Genomic DNA, 18,090 nt, shown 5'->3' with positions numbered 1-18,090 from the left:
TTACATTGCAAAAATGATCAATTACACTAATTACACATTTTTTAAAATGTAATTAATTAAATTACAATTACTTTACTAAAGTAATTAATTTTAAAAATTACAAATTACATTTCATCATAACTTTTTTTAAACAATATATACCATGTAGATATATAGTATGTGTAAAATATTCATGTAAGCTTACAACATAGTTTTAGCATTGCATTTGATCATCATTAGTATTTTTGATGTTTTGTCATTTAGTCTGCATCTCTCTGGTCTGAACACTTTGTTTCGACAGGAGTTGCTTTTATAAAACACATTTCTTAAAATTTGAGATCTTTTAATAGCAACCAAGGTTTTCTCCAAAATTAATGAGCTGGATTTTACAAGCTATTATATATGCACATCTACATATTTTTCATCTGGTCTGAACACTTTGTTTCAACAGGAGCTGATGTGGCAGGTATTGCTTGATCATAATGTGTTGATGAAAGAGGGAATGTGTTCCTATTCACCTGCCAATACATTAAGGGGTATTTGACAACTCAAAAATGAAGCCATTTAATTAAATTAATTAAACATAATATAAATAAATAAATTATAAATAAATTAAAAATTTGTCTTTGTTTTTTTACTTTATAATTATTCAAAAGTATGCTTGTCATTAGATTGAAAATAATTTTTAGTACAAACAATGCATAATGTCTAAATACTAGCAATATTTTGCTAATTAGATAACATACATGTACTAGTGGCATTGTCCCTATGCTGTTTTATTACACATTTAGTCTGATTAATTGCCATTTGTTTTTACAGCTGATAATTATTATTTCTATAATCCTTTTGTGTATACTAATTTGACAAAATGATTGTGTGCAGTGATTTAAAATTCTAAATGAAAAGTCTAAGAAAGATTTACACATTTGCTTAACCATACATACATGTATTGATGGTATGTATATACATGTTATCAATCTATTTAGATAAAGCTTTAAGATCTTTCTTAAAAACTGAACAACACCAATATATGATTCTCACATATTTTAAGTTATAAAGACTATTTAGCAAACATTTCTGCATGTCAAATAAATAAGAGTTTATATGCCTAAAATAACATATGTACTCACGAATTTGACAAATATTTAGAAAATTTTACTTACCAGAAATCATATTTTAGCGACTTATTACGAAGTAACGGCTGGAGACTTAAGGAGACTTAACAAGATTTAGAATGTTCGAATAGTGTTCTTTAATTGACAAAAATTTGAATGATTTTCACGTGCTGACATTTGTAAAATTAACAAAAATCTGTGCCTGGTGATTTCGCAGAGATGGGATAAAATTTCCCACCATTACAGTGCATTTCTTTATTGATAAAATTTACTTTAAAAGGTAAAAAAAAATACAGAAAATATTTCATATAAAGTGATCTTTTATCATTGATTCATCTTTATATATCAAAACTTTCTATATTTTCTGCTAGTGCAAGAGAGTATAATTGATATAAAAATATGAACAAATCGATCTTTTACCAGATTCAAAATTGCTGAGGGACGCTAAAATCATACCACGTGACCTAAAAGTTTTTGCACACAGCACCTAAGGCTGTCGTCCCTCCTCTAGGACACCAGGTTGGCTTTGAAAAGGGAACTACAAAAGGTACTGTTTTCCAGATTCTTAACAACATTATATATTATACTTTCTTTTATTTGACTGATATTATTTCATAACATGCTACATTGTATTGTCATCTTCTCTGACTTTCTTCGCTTTCTTGAAGCCAAAACCAAACAGGGTGTTTGATCGCTTCATATTGTTAATGACCATCGGAATATCTCTCTTGTTATCCCTGCAAACGTACTATACATTCCGACTTTAAATACACGACCAATCAGTGACCTGAATTCATGTGAACTATATTTAGTCAAATGTAAACACTGATTTTACATCCTTGTTTATCGCGACTGCGACTTTGCGACAATACGACTCTCGACACTTGCCTGTATACATTTTAAAAATCTTTTTGAATTTATATTTTTGTCAGTGAAGTAGCTGGCACTTGGAGCCACAGTAAACGGCGGATTTCCATTAGTCAAGTACTTTTTTTAATTCACCACCTGGGCTACCACAACTGAATAAAAAGATCGCCCAGGTCAATTTCTGGTCGCCATGGGCGACTGTTAATTTTTTTTCCGTGTCGGACTGAAACATGCACCCAAAACAACATACTGGATGTGTAGAAACTGCCATTGTAAATAAAAAATTAAAAAAAAAAATGTATGAAATATTGTAAAATTCAAATAAAAGTATTCAAGTTTTATCTTAATACATATTACTAGTCCCAGCATACATTAAATGCATTCATGTAACAATAAGACAACGTAACCGTACCAAAATTTTTTGTAATTAGTAGGTTCCTTTCCCATCCCTGCATTCAAGAAATTAGTCACCAATGTCACAATAACTTTTTTAAATTATTGTTACATTTCAATGTAACCGTAGACAGTCCCTTTTTCAAATCACATATAAATATATTTTAGAAAATAAAGACTGATTTGTGAATGTCAAATTTGTCAGTCCACAAGTAATTTTAATTTGTATTGAATTTGTAACACAGATCAGGAAAAATAAAAATGATCTTCATGCAAATACTTAAATTTCCTAGTACAGTTTAAAACCAAATTAAATTTCTAATGTTAGTAAAAATATGACATGAACTAGATATTGACCTTTAGGATATTGTTCAGTGACAACAACCGGCATTTCCAGAACTTTAGCGCCTTGTAGCATTCTATTAGCTACAGAGATGATTTGTGGGTAATAAACAATATTTCCCCTAAATTTTTCCTGCATGTCACACAAGAATAACGCCGTGTTCTTTAAATTAATCTTTCCTAGTCTTCTTGCCATGGTTAGTTTGCAATGATAGTTATTTCCCTTGTAACAGGTGTGCGATTTTATTTCGCACGCCTCATTTCACAGTTTAACGCCATTTGGTTACTTTAGCCTTGTTTTAAAATTGATAATACCAATTTTCAAAAAGATTTTATAAAATTTTTTACTTACAATATTACTATTTAGAGGACGAAAAAAGTTCGAAACTGACACATAGAATTAAAGATGTCTGCGCCCTGCAAAGCAATGTCAAAATGTGAAATGTTAGAAATTCTTAAACTCTGCCAAGAGATGTTCTTTTCATAATTCCCATCTTACATATAAGATCACAATACAAACAACGTTAATTCAAGGTAAATCTTTTTTGCTGTCAAGATGAGGAAGTTACAATATTTATCAACAAAAATAATCAGAATTAAGGGAAACAACTCGTTCTACTTTCGTTTTCATTTTGAAGGGTCTTCAACAATGCATAAAAAATTACACACATGGTACACAATTGTATCTCAGTTTCATGATTATACGAGCGTGCTGTATTTTTGTGAAATCAATATTCTAAATCATTGTAATATCATTAATATTATGAGGCAGCTGTTACCTGTGAAAGTAGTCCAAATAATAATGAAGTCTTGAAAGGCTATTTTATTTTTTTGCTTCCTGTCGCAGGAAGGCGTCAAAGCAAAAAAATAAAATAGCCTTTCAAGACGTCATAATTATTTGTACTACTGTGAAAGAGGACAGAGTCTATTTAAATTTAGCAGCGGAAGAGCTACTGTTCCGCAGCTAATTTAAATTATAAACTACAGCATAATAATTTTGATTCTTATTACTTAACCTATCAATTATTTTTTTACATTTTACAAATGATTAAGTACCAAAACAAATCAATACCAGTTAAAATAATTAGGCACTTTGGACATTTTGGAGTGACACTGATGATGACTCAGAGGGCTGAACAATATAAATCCAAAATTTGTTTTACCAAATCGCAAAATAAAAACCAAAATTCGCAGCACAATTTCACTTGAAATAAGTCATGGAATTACAAAACCAACCAATATTGGTTCTTCTGTTAGGAATTTTATTTATAATAGCATTTCAATGTAAACATAGAAATGCTATCTTACATTTTTAGGTAAAGTTTGTTTTGTATTGAAATGTTTTTAATTAGAAAAATGCCTATTTAACCTTAAAACGCAAAAATACTTAGTCAGCTTATTATTAATCTGTCTGAGTTTACCAAAGAACTCATTTTGTTTGCCATAAAATTATATATTGAATCAGCACTTCACTCATTTTTAGGACCCAAACTAACACAGAAAAATATTTGTCCTAATAACACTGAATATTATTGTCCTTTAATTCTTATTGGTAATCAGGCATTGGAATTTATCGGAAACCGTATGATTTACAATATTATTTATGGCAGCCTCTGTCAACAGAAACAGTGTATTATTTGTGCAAACTTGTGCAACTGTTGCAAAAAAGTAAACGGTTACCATGGTTATGGATTCATAACCAGATAACCTTCTGAAGCAGTTTAGTTTCGCATTTTGGCCATGGTGAATTTTTTGAATATGAAAGTTTTTGTGCATTGAATAAAATTGATTTTTAGATAGCTGAAGAATAATATAGCCTTCAAAGTGGGTTTATATGAACATCAAGATTGTTTTTTTGCATGTTTTATCAGCCTTTTTTTTCCATTTGGCATTCCATATTTTCATATCCATAACTCCATAGGTCCAAAAATTATTGTAGTGTTTTTCAACATAAATTTGACCCCCGAACTTTTCAATTCAATTTTATGGAAAAATGAGGTGAAATGCATATGATTTTTTTATGACCTCTTGATAGACAATGATAGACATGATAGATAAATGTCAATGGTTTCAGAAAAGGTTTCTCTCTAATGGATTGAAATTCTCCTTTGGACCAAATTTTGGGTACTTTTGTGACATTTTCACCCCCCTTTTTGCAATATTTTGTATTAAAAAAATGCAGATTATTGCCACGGTCAGTCAGAGGTACTACTTGTACAAGTAATTTTTATTTACTTGAAGAATTAAATATTAATATACTTATATAAGTAAATTTGTAAGATACTTATACAAAAGTATTTTATTTACTTGTATAGGTAAATTATTTTATTGGCTTAGTTACGTCCCTTAAACATTGAGATTTTTTTTCTTATACAAGTAATAAAGTCATACTATCTTCTTTTCTTGAATTTCTCAGGACTTCTTTGCTCTTATAGAATTTTTAATTTTCTGCCCTTTGCAGATGTCTTTACTAATCATTTCAGTGTAGTTTCATGGACAATGAAAAAGTCTTGAAGTATAGATTTTGTGTACTGACGTTGTTTATCATCTTAATAACGTGTTATAGTATTCTTTTATTTATCTTTATTAATATTACTTTTACTGTTAAGTCTGTTTATTTGAGATATCCATTTGATGTGACTCTGTGCTTATGTATCCCGTCATACTTTGAACGACAAAATTATTTTATTTATTAATATTACTTTTACTGTTGAGTCTGTTTTTTGTGATATACATTTGACGTGACTCTGTACTTATGTATATCGTCATACTTTGTACCACACAATTATTTTATTTTATTTATTAATATTACTTTTACTGTTAAGTCTATTTTGTGTTATATCCATTTTACGTGACTCTGTATTTATGTATCCCCTCATACTTTGAAAGACAAAATTATTTTATGTCTACCTGTGCGATTCTCAAACGCGCGATTTTACGCCAGTACTTAAAACCTTCCATCCTTTATGGGTGGATTTTACATAGATAAATAAAATCGTATAATATAAGCAAAAATGAGGATGTTAAATTTGATGTTAGCCTTTTTGTGCTTCTTCATTACATTTGATTGTTTTTATAGTGATTAAGATGATAACACAATGTTGACTGCTGTACCCCTATTTTTGACATTTTTACCTATTGTGTCTGTTTGTTTTGTTCACGCATCGTTGTCAATATAATGGAATTTGATGCGACTGTCATACAAGTGAGAGGTTTAGCTAGCTATAAAACCAGGTTCAATCCATCATTTTCTACATAAGAAAATGCCTGTACCAAGTCAGGAATATGACAGTTGTTATCCATTCGTTTGATGTGTTTGTTTTTTTGATTTTGCCATTTGATTGGGGACTTACCTTTTTGAATTTTCCTCGGAGTTCAGTATTTTTGTGATTTTACTTTTTTCTCATCTGTCTGTTATTTTCAGAACGCTGCTTATTTACAAGCCCCCAAGGGGCAATTTTTGAAGGCCTTGCGCAATTACTTAAGCTCTTAAATTTGCACAATTAGTTTCTTCGTTGAATTAATGAGATGAAACATTGAACTCTAATCAAAAATTATGAGCTGACCTGAGAAAAATTGTTAAAGGCATGATTTTACATCTCAAAACTTGAGAATTTTAGGGATTGTGAAAAAAATTTACTTATAGAAGTAAATTTTTGAGAAAATTAAGGGGAGATAATTCAAACATTATAAGAAAAAATGAACTTAACAAAATTTACTTATATAAACTTGTATATTATTATTTACTTCTTCAAGTAAATAAAGATTATATATAATTACTTGTACAAGTAGTACCCCTGACTGATGGTTACACCAAAAAGAGATTACATTTCAACATTTTAACTATCATGACTAATGTAAATCAAATCTATGGAAGATACAGTTTCCATACATATTATGCACATACATTACACAAACATTAAGCCTTATTTGTTAAAAAGCAAGGGAAAGAGGGTGGTTTAAAAATTATGAGTGTCAATTTTAAGTTTTTTTTTCTTGAAATTGGAAAATTGATAAGAAATGTATGATGAAAACTAACCACACTTAAGAGGGTAAGTAGCCAGGTGCACATGGCTAAGGTTAATTTTACTTTCACTGATATTTCAATTTGAACTATAAAACTCCCCTTAGCCATGCATGCATGTCTAACCCTCCAAAATTAGGTTAGTTTTCATCATATAGATTTCCTATCAATTTTCAAAAATTCAAAATTATTCCAGATTCAAATATTTCCTTGTTTCAAGGTCTTAGGACAACATACTGACAATCCTCAAAAGCGACAATACCACAACATGAATGACTGTTGTCAGAAACTAGAAATGACAAGAAATGATGATTGCGCCAAGCAATGTATTCGTAATATAATAAATAAGCAAGATCAATAAAACAGTTTCATATATACATGATATATATACAAAGACAATAAACACCACACTACTCCATATGAAATTTGAAAGGGTGAATATTCTATAATTTAATTTAACCTCACCTTATAGAATATACATATAACATGTGACAACTTTATGACAGACATGGTTATACATGGCAAACACCATAATGAATATATATAACTCGTCTCAAATTTAGCCCAACAATATTAGATCTTCAAATTTGCGTTAGCAAATATTTTGTTCTTCCCTCAACGGGATTCGAATCCTTGCTTCTGTGACATAATGGCAACACCGCATGCACCGTGTCCAGTGCCCTAGACCACTCGACCACCTAGGCTACATATATATATAAAACAGGCTATATATATATATTTCTCTGATTCTTACTCGATTTATCCTTTTCCTGACCTGTTGTATATATTTTTTATTTAATCAACGTGTGTGGTTCGTTTGATCTCATGAAAAAAGGCGACCATGCCTGATGACGTCACATAAAAACACATCTTTTTGCAGGTCTTTCGAAAAGAAGGATTTAGATTGTCTTCATATCGTCTAAAATTCATTAGAGAAACAGATTCCTCCACCACATCTCGTGCAGTACGATATTTATCCTCTCTTGACAGTTAAATTTAAAATATTTAAAATGCTCGGCGAGCCTCGTGTTTTAAATTTGAAAATTCAACTGTCTCGAGTGGATAGATATCGTATCACACTCGATGCAGTGGTAGAATCTATATATATAAACCAGGCAAATTATTTGTAGAAAAAAATATCGATTATAAATCAACCAAGTAAGTGATATAATTTAAAAAAAAATTAAATTCACACTTTACTAATTTAGACTTGAACGAATGTTGAAGGATTACTTAAATATCAAGAACTGTACACTAGTCATTCTTAAAAACTAATTTCAATCAATCAAGTTCATAACATCACACATTCCGACATCTGAGATATAAAAGAAATACACCATCTGGTTCCCACTGACTTTGTTAGACTGAAATATGAACCTGGTAATTTCATACACCAGGGAAAAAAATCAGTCCAATAAAAAGACAGTTTTATTTAATCAATTCTCATTTAAATCCCAGTCCAATAACAGTAATGTCTGAAATTCATCATTCAGTAGCTTTGACTAGTTACAGACCTTAAAAACCATGTGATAATCATGATAATACCAAATCTAATTCCAGAGTAAGGCTGGCACAATTCTGGAGACTGACGACAATTGAAGGATCCTGATTTTTTTTTATACAATTTTGGTCATTTTAAGATGTCTTGAAAGTTGGGGTCCTTTTTTCAAACTGTTGAAATTGTTCACAAATCCATGGCATCAACAAACTTGTAAAGGCAGAAGTGGTTTACAGTATAACCATGATATCTCCTCTGATTATTTTTCTTTTCTTATAAAATTACCTATAGATAGGCAAGTGAACAATTCAGACTCCATCAAGTCTCATCTTTCATTGTCTTTGTTACAGCTTTCTCTTTTAATGTTTTTATCATGGAAAGTTTCTTTATGTGCCTGTTCCAAACCAAGAGCCTTAACTCCAGTGGTTGTCGCTGCTCTCTGCCAATTCTACACAGGTAAAATAGCTACGGACGTTTCACGGATGTGGTAATAAACGTCCGTAAAACATCCGTTATACGGATGTATTACGGATGATACGGTTACGTCCGTAAAACGTCTGTAAAAATACATCCGTAAAACGTATGTGTAAAAACTGATGTAAAACGGATTTTCCGTTTCACGGACGTTTCTTAAACATACGTATTACGGACGTTTCTGCAACATCCGTATTACGGCTATATCTTATTCAAAGATGAAAAGTACCATGCATGATATATGCACGATGGCTAATACATGCATAAAGTAAAATTCTTAACTTGCTATCAACATTCTGCATGCCAGACATACATGTGTATAGTGAATCTCTGCTTCAAGCCTATAACTTTTAATATTTGCATAATATGAGTACATACGAAGTGATTTTTTTCTGAAAAGACCACATGATTTAATTAAATGTATGAAATATTAAGATAATTAACTGACAATGTCAATGACTGATTTATAATCCTTTTCTCCAGAGCATTTTTTTTTTATATACTTCATTTGCATAGGATTTTTCAATGAAATGCAGAAAATACTTGTACTTTAATGCAATGTTAACTGTACATGAAAACTTTCAATTGATGCACTACAACACAGAGGCATCATTATAGAGGAAAGGGTTAAATATAGCAATTTAATGAAAAGTGTATAGTAACAGGAACATATATATATTGATATACTGTCATGACTGTTCCCAGGTAGTAATTAACAAAATTAAATGGAAAGCTTCTTAACAACAGTCACGATGATTCAACAGTTTTCTCATTCTTTCATATAATAAAAAAGAAAGTGAGTTTCTAAACACTGAATTTTTTCATTGCTTCTTGATGTTCATCATGAACATCCATTTATTTAATTTAAGATATGGTTGTACTTTTCCATCAACTATTTTAAAACATATCTTCCAAAAAAAATCTAGAAAAGGAGTCAACTTGTGAGTGAATTATATAAAATTAAAACAATGTTAATTAAAAAAAATATCTTTTTCCTGTATGTAAGGTCAAATAAAAAAATATGTGTGTTTCTTATTTCCGCAACTACCCTATATTTTAAGCTTAGAAATAGCCTACCCTAAAGTTTTTTTGATTTATCAATAAGCACTGTTAAAGTCAGAATTTCTCTCCCATCAGCCCATAGACTCAATGTAAAAAAAAATTGTAAAATAAGAAAAATCCCCTACCTATCCTATTTTTTCAAAGATGTAATAGGAAACACAAATATTATTTCATTTGGCCTAATTAAGAAATAAATGTAATTGAAAAAAAATCTTTATATTTTTTAAAAGATTTTATTTTTAAAAGCTTGTCCTCACAATATTAAGTTGAATTATACAAAGAGTGCTTGGTGTCTTTCCCACAATCAACTAATGATGGATGGCTAATTAATTGCCATGAATGCAGTTAAAAGAATATAAAAATCTAACATTTAACCTTATTTGTAACGCTTGAGTAAAAATGACTGGATGTATATATATATATTGTACAAGGCTGAATTACAATTACCGCATACCTGGTTTCTTCAAATGAGACCAATGGAAATAGACCTGACTGTTGTCAATACTTGATTGTTGATCATTCTGATTATCTGTCCAAGTACAAAACTATGCTAACAAGAAATTGCACATGAGCATATAGAAAGTACTTGAAAAGTTTCAGATTGTTTGATGTCTGAAGTAGTTTCTATCCTGTTCAATGACTGAATGAGGATCATAAGATTTAGGGGGAAGGAAACACTCTTATCGTGTTTAAATCACGACAACCAATGCAATAGTCACATGGTGTTACTTCGTCCCTTATACCCGCCCTTATATTAAAGCCCTTATACAATGCATCTGAGACTACTATAACCTCAGACTATAACATAGTGTTATAATAGTCTCAGAATATATGTAGAATAATGCCGGTAACATTATAACTTTATCATACATTTATTCTCCTTTGGTGTGGAATAAAAGCAAATTACCTGCAGTGCTTCTATTTTATTAAGTTGTGTTTCAAGCAAGCATTTGTGAAAACAGTACTATTTAAAGTATTTTTGGGCAAGATAGAAAATTACAGTACAGGGCCTTTTGGTGTAGGTCTATTGTTAATGATGAAATTGAAAGAGGATACCAATTAAATTAATTTATAACCAAAAATCTAATTAAACGAGAAAAGCCAGAGAATAAAAGATAAAACAACAATAACTTACCATTACACATAAACTGACTGATCCAGAAATTTTCATAAAGGGGGTGGGGGCACTGACTGTTAAAAAGCAGGCCTCACTAGTCATGCCAGTGGCGGATCCAGATATTTTCATAAGTGGGGCCCACTGACTGCCTAACTGAGGGTCCCGCTCTGGTCATGCTTCAGTGATTTCCTATATAATCAACCAAATCCCCCCCTGGCCCCCTCTAAATCCACCTCTGCATGCTTAAGTGATAATCCCAAAACAATCAATCAAATTTTTCCCACAAAAAGGGGAGGGGCAGGGTGCACTAAATTCGCCTCTGTGTGCAACATGAACATCCAAATTACATGAATGAACTCAAGTAGTGATAGTAGTGAACAGTTCGGAACTTCCCGGGGCTGCTCAACATGTGGCAACCTACGTCTTAGTATAATTGCAAATTTAGTAAGTAAAATTTTGATTTGATTCGACATTTTGACAAACATGATAACATAACTTATTAAGGGACTGACGACATCATAAGATCGATGTAGGATAAAAAAAAAACTTAAATCAAATAGTTTGGGGGTGGGGTGGGTGGGTAAAAATTGCTGCAAGTTTTGTTTATCCAACATCAATTTTACATATATATCAAATCAATTTTTCCCAAATTAAGTGAAAAAGAGGAGGGGGGGGGAGGGGGGGGGGGGGGGGTCAGTGAATTATCCTACATTGAACTTTTGATGTCGACTCGTCCCTAAGATCTGGTGAGTTTTTCGTTGAATATAGGAGATAGTGATTAAAGTATTTGCAAGCAAAGTTCATAAGTTGAGAATTATAAAACAAAATATATTGTTTAACCTTGGACCAATAGATCAAGTCCAAAATTTAGCCATTTCAACATCGATCAGGGTGATAATGTAGCACTGGCTATTATAATACTTGTGTAGAACCTTGTATAGAGTAAATCAAGGAGGCAGTAGGAAAACTTATAAGATGTTTCCTAATAATCATGATTACAAAAGAACTTGACACGGATTCTTAACTGAAGGTCTGTCCGATTAGTAAAATTTCGAATGCACTTAAATGAATACATAAGTGACCCCCCCCCTTAAGTCTCCGCCAAGACTGATAGACTCCTTAAGCCAATTCTGTAACCAAGAGCATTCCTATGTTTATATTTTATTTATTATTGAGTTACTGTTTAACCTTTAGTTCTTCTCTGATTAGAGCTAGGATTTGTATAGTAATAATATACAAATCCTTGATAAGAGTAATCCTCGTTTGTCAATTTTCCATAATTCCGCGGCACCACCCCCTCAGCAAACAGTCTTGTATTTAATTCTGAATAGAACAAAATGTAAAATAATTAAAAATGTTATAGATTAAATAATAAATAAATAATTAAATATTCTTTATTTAGTTTTTTCTTTATTCTCACTTCTTCCAGAGACATGTACGAATGTACATGTATGTCTCTGATTCTTCATAGTCTTATATTAAGGATTTGTAGAGTATACAAATCCTTGATTATAACAAAGGCATATAATACTCAGTGTACCACTTCTGAACTTTTTTGTAATTATTTTCTATACTTAAATCCCCATTCTTGATTCCAGACCGGGTTCCGGACTAACTCTCATATACGTAAATGATCGTAAATGTACGAAAGCTTGACACGTCGAATACAAAAACCCGGAAATATTTTCTCCGTTGCCGTTTTTTATACTATGACGCAAAATCCATGGACGCTCGTCTGCTGATGAATTCATGTTTTACAGTTTAACAAGGATTTGTATAGTGTCACTGTACAAATCCTTGAGTTTAAAGAATGGAAAGATATATTATAGTCAGATAGATAATACAAAGAACTCTGGTTTTTCAAAACCGATGGGTCAAAAAGTTATAAGTATGAACAGATAAATTGAAATGGGTTGCTTGTCGATTAACTGGAAGAAACCGGGGAACGAAAGAAAGTTGTGTTTCTCTTAACGGATTACGTACCCAATATTTTGTACTTGGAAAGCGCAACGAAAGGTAAATATTATCATGTACATATTTAAGAAGATGCTAGTGCTATACTTTTCACGAAAAAAAATTTGACTTTATAAATTATAAATGTCATCGCATGCAAACCCGAAAATCAGTCAAAGATTGTCAAGAACGGACGCAAGTCAACTCGACCCACTGGCAAAACGCCCTACTTTTTTAACAACACGCCTCCCTTTATAAAAATATCCCACTCTTGTTAAGGGAGCTACCATGTGAGTTTTATTGGGGGGTACTGGTAGGGCCAGGGGTGTGTTATTTGAAAAATATGCGGAACTGGAGTTCTGTCAACTTATAAGTTAAAAAAAGCTAGGATTTATGTAAAGAATTACCAGGAACGAAAATAGTGAAAAATTAACTGGCAGGACAAGAGATTTCAATTAAAAAAAAAATGCAGGATAACATTCTTATCCTAGCCCCCACCCCATAAAAATCAAGTGGTGGCTTCCTTACCAACTCGCCCCGCTTTTAAAAAAAAAAGCCCCACTTATGAAAAGGGTTAAATCCGTAAAATATACTCCTGTCAACAATGGCAACTCGCCTAACTTGGGTAAAATCCAAATGATTATAGAATATAAAAAAAGTAAAGGTCTGCCAACTCGCCCGTATTTACTTATCTACCCAGAAATTAGAAGACACTGATACAAAAAAATCGAAATTTAATATATGATATTTATTGATTTAAAATGATGTTTCACTTCTTAAAATATGATTGTAGATTCATTATTTATTATTAAATTATTATGTAATTTATGTATTTATTTATTGTATCATAATCTATTTGATTCTTTTTTTAGCTGACTCAAAATCATGCATGATGATGCTGTTTGGGCCCCCTGGTTGTACATAGGAAGTGGACTCCTCAAGAAGATGAAAGGTCTGCTTTACATGTATGTAATGTAAATATAAAAATAAGAAAATGTAGTGATTGCCAATGAGAAAAAATAGAGGAATTTTTAAAAGTGTAAATTCACTTGTTTTTCAATCCTAATAAATCTGTCATATTATTATGATAATAATGTTTAAATTACGTAATTATTTTCAAAATAAAATATTGTTTACACCAATGAGAAAAGACAACTCTCCACCAGAAATCAAATAACATTGAAGTTAACAACAATAGGTCACTGTACATCCTTCAACAATGAGCAAAGCCAATACCGCATAGTCAGGTTTTAAAGACCCTATATGAGAATCACAAATTTGTAAATCAATTCAAACCAGAAAACTAACAGACTAATTTATACAATGTAATATATAAAAAACAGAACCAAAAAAACAAAATATTATAAACAGCAACAAACGACAAACTGAACCACTGAATAACACTAACAGGCTTCTGACATGAGACAGACGCATTCAAAAGGTTGTGGTGGGGCTAGACTAGTAGTTTGTGGTACTAAACCAACCACCTTAGCTGGGATATTGGTGTGAAAAGGGCTTTTAAAGCAGGTTTATACATCCCCAAAACTAAAAAGACTAAGTATAGATCTGAGAGTACTCCCAATTGCTAACCGCTAGTTCAAAGCCAATAACAACCTTCAAGGTACATGTATTTACCACCAAACCTTGTCTCGTTTAGTCCATTTCTCAGATATTACCTTATATCAAATACTAGTTCAACTTTTGGTATAATTTAAACATTTTTGAATGACTTCAAATTTCAAAAAGTATCATGATTATTAAAATAACTTGATGGTAAGTTGATGCCCAAAGATTGGCATTATAAATCATGACAGATTCAGAGATCCAATTATACATGTATATAACTGCTTTTGTTCATCCCTTCATTCAAGGGTCATATGGATTTTATATGATGGATTAGATCATTAGAACATTAAAATGATTAAATACTTTGATTTTTTATAGTCATTTTTATAAGCCTGTCAAATTTTTTACGGGACATATTATGGTATACAAATGTCCGGCTTCCGGCCGTCTGTCTATCTCTCTCTCTCTCTGGCGTCCACATGTCGCACTATAACTTGAGAACCACTTATCCAAATTTAATGAAACTTAACATAGTTGTTTCTTATGATGGTCAAACTATCTGCATACTTTTTTTTTTTGGTGAAAATAAGATTTAAACTTTCGTAGTTACAAGACTTTATAGCTAAAACAGGGGTGTGTTTTTTTCACATGTCGCGTCGTATCTCAAAAAACGTGTTATTATTGCTTAAAACTTTACACACTACTTATTTATATTAATCTTAAGATCTGTATACTTTTTGGTGATGATTCAAAATTTTATTTTAGAGTTATTGAGTTTTTTGTAAAAAAGGGGGGTTTTCACATGTCGCGCCGTATCTCAGAAACTATTTATGATTATTGCATAAAACTTCACACACAAGACGACGGGTGTATCATGCGCTCGTGGCACAGCTGTTTATTAGCTTTTCTCATCACAAGGCGTCTGTCGTTGTTGTCCGTCGCTGTTAACTTTTACAAAAATCTTCTCTTCTGAAACTAGGGAGTCAAATTGAACCAAACTTGGCCACAAACATCATTAGGATATTTAGTTAGAAATATGTGTCAGATGACCTCTCCTGCTAACTAACATGCCAACATGGCTAAAAATAGAACATAGGGGTAAAATGCAGTTTTTGACTTATACATGTGTAGGACTCGGAGGTGCGATGGGGACGCTGAAGTGCGATGGTCCACGCCGAAGTGCGATGGTCCTTTCGATGAAGTGCTATGATTTTGCATGACGTTTGATATTGTGACGTTTTCAAATACAACTTTATGAAACAAATGGATTCACAGGCAGGAGAATAAGATTTGTAGATTAAGGTTTCGTACGTACGAAGGAAAGGAAACAGAATGAAACGAACGATTTAAGTCCCAAACAGTTTTGAGCATGTCTTGGTCTTATATAAAATTTGATTTCTCCTCAAGTTAACATCACATGATTTTGTGTGGACAACTTTTAAAATAATAAATTAATTATTAGCAATGTTTTCGTTATATCAAGTAGCGATAATTTTGTTTTATTCTCGAAATGAATCCGGCATGCTTTGTAAGAAAACGGGCAATCTTGGTTATTTTATTTTGTTTAAAGTATTAATATTCTGCTATGGGTTAGGCCAAAAGAAACCCAAATGGTGCCAACTTGTTGTAATTCTCAGTTTCTGCTGCTTAGCGAAAAATCAGCTAATTCTCAAGCTAATGACAGAACAAGCGTCATGTCTCACTATATGTCAAGCATAAATGTAATCGGTAGTTTTTATTTCTTAAAAACTGTTATGATTTATTAAATAAATAGATGCATGAGTGTTGTGAGAAATTTCTTAGCTACTGACATGACAAGAACAAGTTACTAGTATATTTGATAAAATTAAATGTATCCTGCTTAGTTAGTACTACAAAGAGCGCTGTGCTATACCCGTTTTATTTTTTATCGCACTTGAATGCTCATTATAAAAACCATGTCCCCCAACTCGAATCCATAATACTTAATCTGAGCCATCCAGTCTATTTTCTGCCTCATACTGTTGTATACTAAGCAAAACATTAGCAAATTAAAAATTAAAGTCTTTATTTTGACCTGACCAGAAAACCCGGTCTTCCAAATGCGAGGCTAGCACATTAACCACTACACCGCCACATTTAAAAATGGGATTTCAACTTCAGACCATTGCATTTAGCTAGTATACACAACGTCACAGTTAGACCATCGCACTTCAGCGTACCCACCAAACGCACTTCAGCATATCTAACCACAAGTTAGTGTCACAATGGACCATTGCACTTCAGTGTGTTAACCAACGCACATCAGCATGGACCATCGCACTTAGGCGTGACCATCGCAGTTCGGAGTACCATCGCAGTTCCGAGTCCTACACATGTATCTCTGAGACTAAAGCATTCAGAGCAAATCTGACGTGGGGTTAAAACGTTCACCAGGTTAATTTCTATCTGCTATGAAATTTTTAGACAAATCAGACAACCTGCTGTTTAGTTGTTGCCCCTGAATTGGTAATTTTAGGGAAATTTTGCAGTTTTTGGTAATTATCTTGAATATTATTAGAGATAGAGATAAACTGTAAACAGAAATAATGTTCAGCAAAGTAAGATCTACAAATAAGTCGACAGGACCAAAATTGTCAATTGACCTTTTAAGGAGTTATTGCCCTTTAAAGTCAATTTTATTAACCATTTTTCGTAAATTTTTGTAATCTTTTACTAAAATCTTCTCTAAAACTGCTCGGCCAAATTTAACCAAACTTGGCCACAATCATTATTGGGGTATCTAATACTATTTATTATGATTTAAACGTTATTTTACATGATTTCCAAAACCACAGTGGATACTGGTGAGTGACTGAGGCTCTTGGAAGCCTCTATTTTTTCAGGGAAAGTTTGTTGGTCTAGTTTTAAAAGATCAAACTAAGCCAATTTTGCCGGATCAAATATTAAAGGCAATTTTGGCAGATATTATAACTTCATTTCATTAACCATTATTTCTTTTAGCATTTTCAATGAAAGTACAAGTACTTTGAGAAGTAGGAGAAGCTAAGCAACAGAACAGAATTCATTTGGGTCATTGATGTCTAGATTATATAGTGGATTCATAGATTGTCATATTGATTTATGTGCATATGAGCACAGAGGAGCAGTAGTCAATGAATAATTTTGTGATGAGAGGTATGTTATTAAAATGATGACTTTATTTGAATATTTTTTTCTTGTCAGACTCGGTACATCATGTACATGTAGTTTCCAAGATTTTTTTAAAGTTTGAGGTCATAGAGTTCAAAGTTTTGATTCTTGTTGTGGGCAAGTCGAAAATTATCCATGTTAGAAGTGACAAATTATTTTTTTTACAAAACCGTAAACAATTTGTTGATATTCGTGATGAGGTCAGTTTAAGGAAACCAAGAAATAATTTATGGTAAAGTCATTAATATTGTGCAGTTGTAGTAATAATACTCCTTAGTACTTAACTTAAATGTTGACAAGTTTCTGATTCCTTGATACAGGTCTGAATTTGGATTGTAAATAAATATTTGACACATTATAGTTTTCTGAATAAATGTAGTCAAAGAACTTGACATTGGTTACACAGCTACTTTTGCATAGCTACTATTTCTGTACCAAAATTATGTAGTACTGAAAATCTACTTTTAATATTTAGTACCATTTTGTTACTTTAAAATTATCATGATATTAAGTTCCTGTATTTTACAGT

At 31.8% G+C, this 18,090-nt stretch overlaps 2 protein-coding genes across 4 annotated transcripts in view; one reads left to right on the top strand and one right to left on the bottom strand.

Annotated features, from left to right (window-relative positions):
- Positions 1 to 2,914, bottom strand: part of LOC127704623 (isochorismatase domain-containing protein 2-like) — a 62,447-nt gene extending 59,533 nt beyond the window's left edge. For all 3 annotated transcript variants that reach the window (XM_052208741.1, XM_052208742.1, XM_052208740.1), the window contains exon 1: positions 2,712 to 2,914. In XM_052208741.1, coding sequence (XP_052064701.1) covers positions 2,712 to 2,892 — 181 coding nt within the window. In that variant the 5' untranslated portion in view covers positions 2,893 to 2,914. The remainder of the gene's footprint in view (positions 1 to 2,711) is intronic.
- A 154-nt stretch (positions 2,915 to 3,068) lies between these two features.
- Positions 3,069 to 18,090, top strand: part of LOC127704330 (GDH/6PGL endoplasmic bifunctional protein-like) — a 31,596-nt gene continuing 16,574 nt past the window's right edge. Inside the window, exon 1 of the mRNA XM_052208341.1 lies at positions 3,069 to 3,230. The gene's annotated coding sequence lies outside the window, so the exon portion shown is untranslated. The remainder of the gene's footprint in view (positions 3,231 to 18,090) is intronic.

Source organism: Mytilus californianus, unplaced genomic scaffold (genome assembly GCF_021869535.1).
Source record: "Mytilus californianus isolate M0D057914Y unplaced genomic scaffold, xbMytCali1.0.p SCAF_6, whole genome shotgun sequence".
NCBI lineage: Eukaryota > Metazoa > Mollusca > Bivalvia > Mytilida > Mytilidae > Mytilus > Mytilus californianus.
Note: the sequence above shows the minus strand (reverse complement) of the source record. Positions and strands in the feature narration are given on the sequence as shown.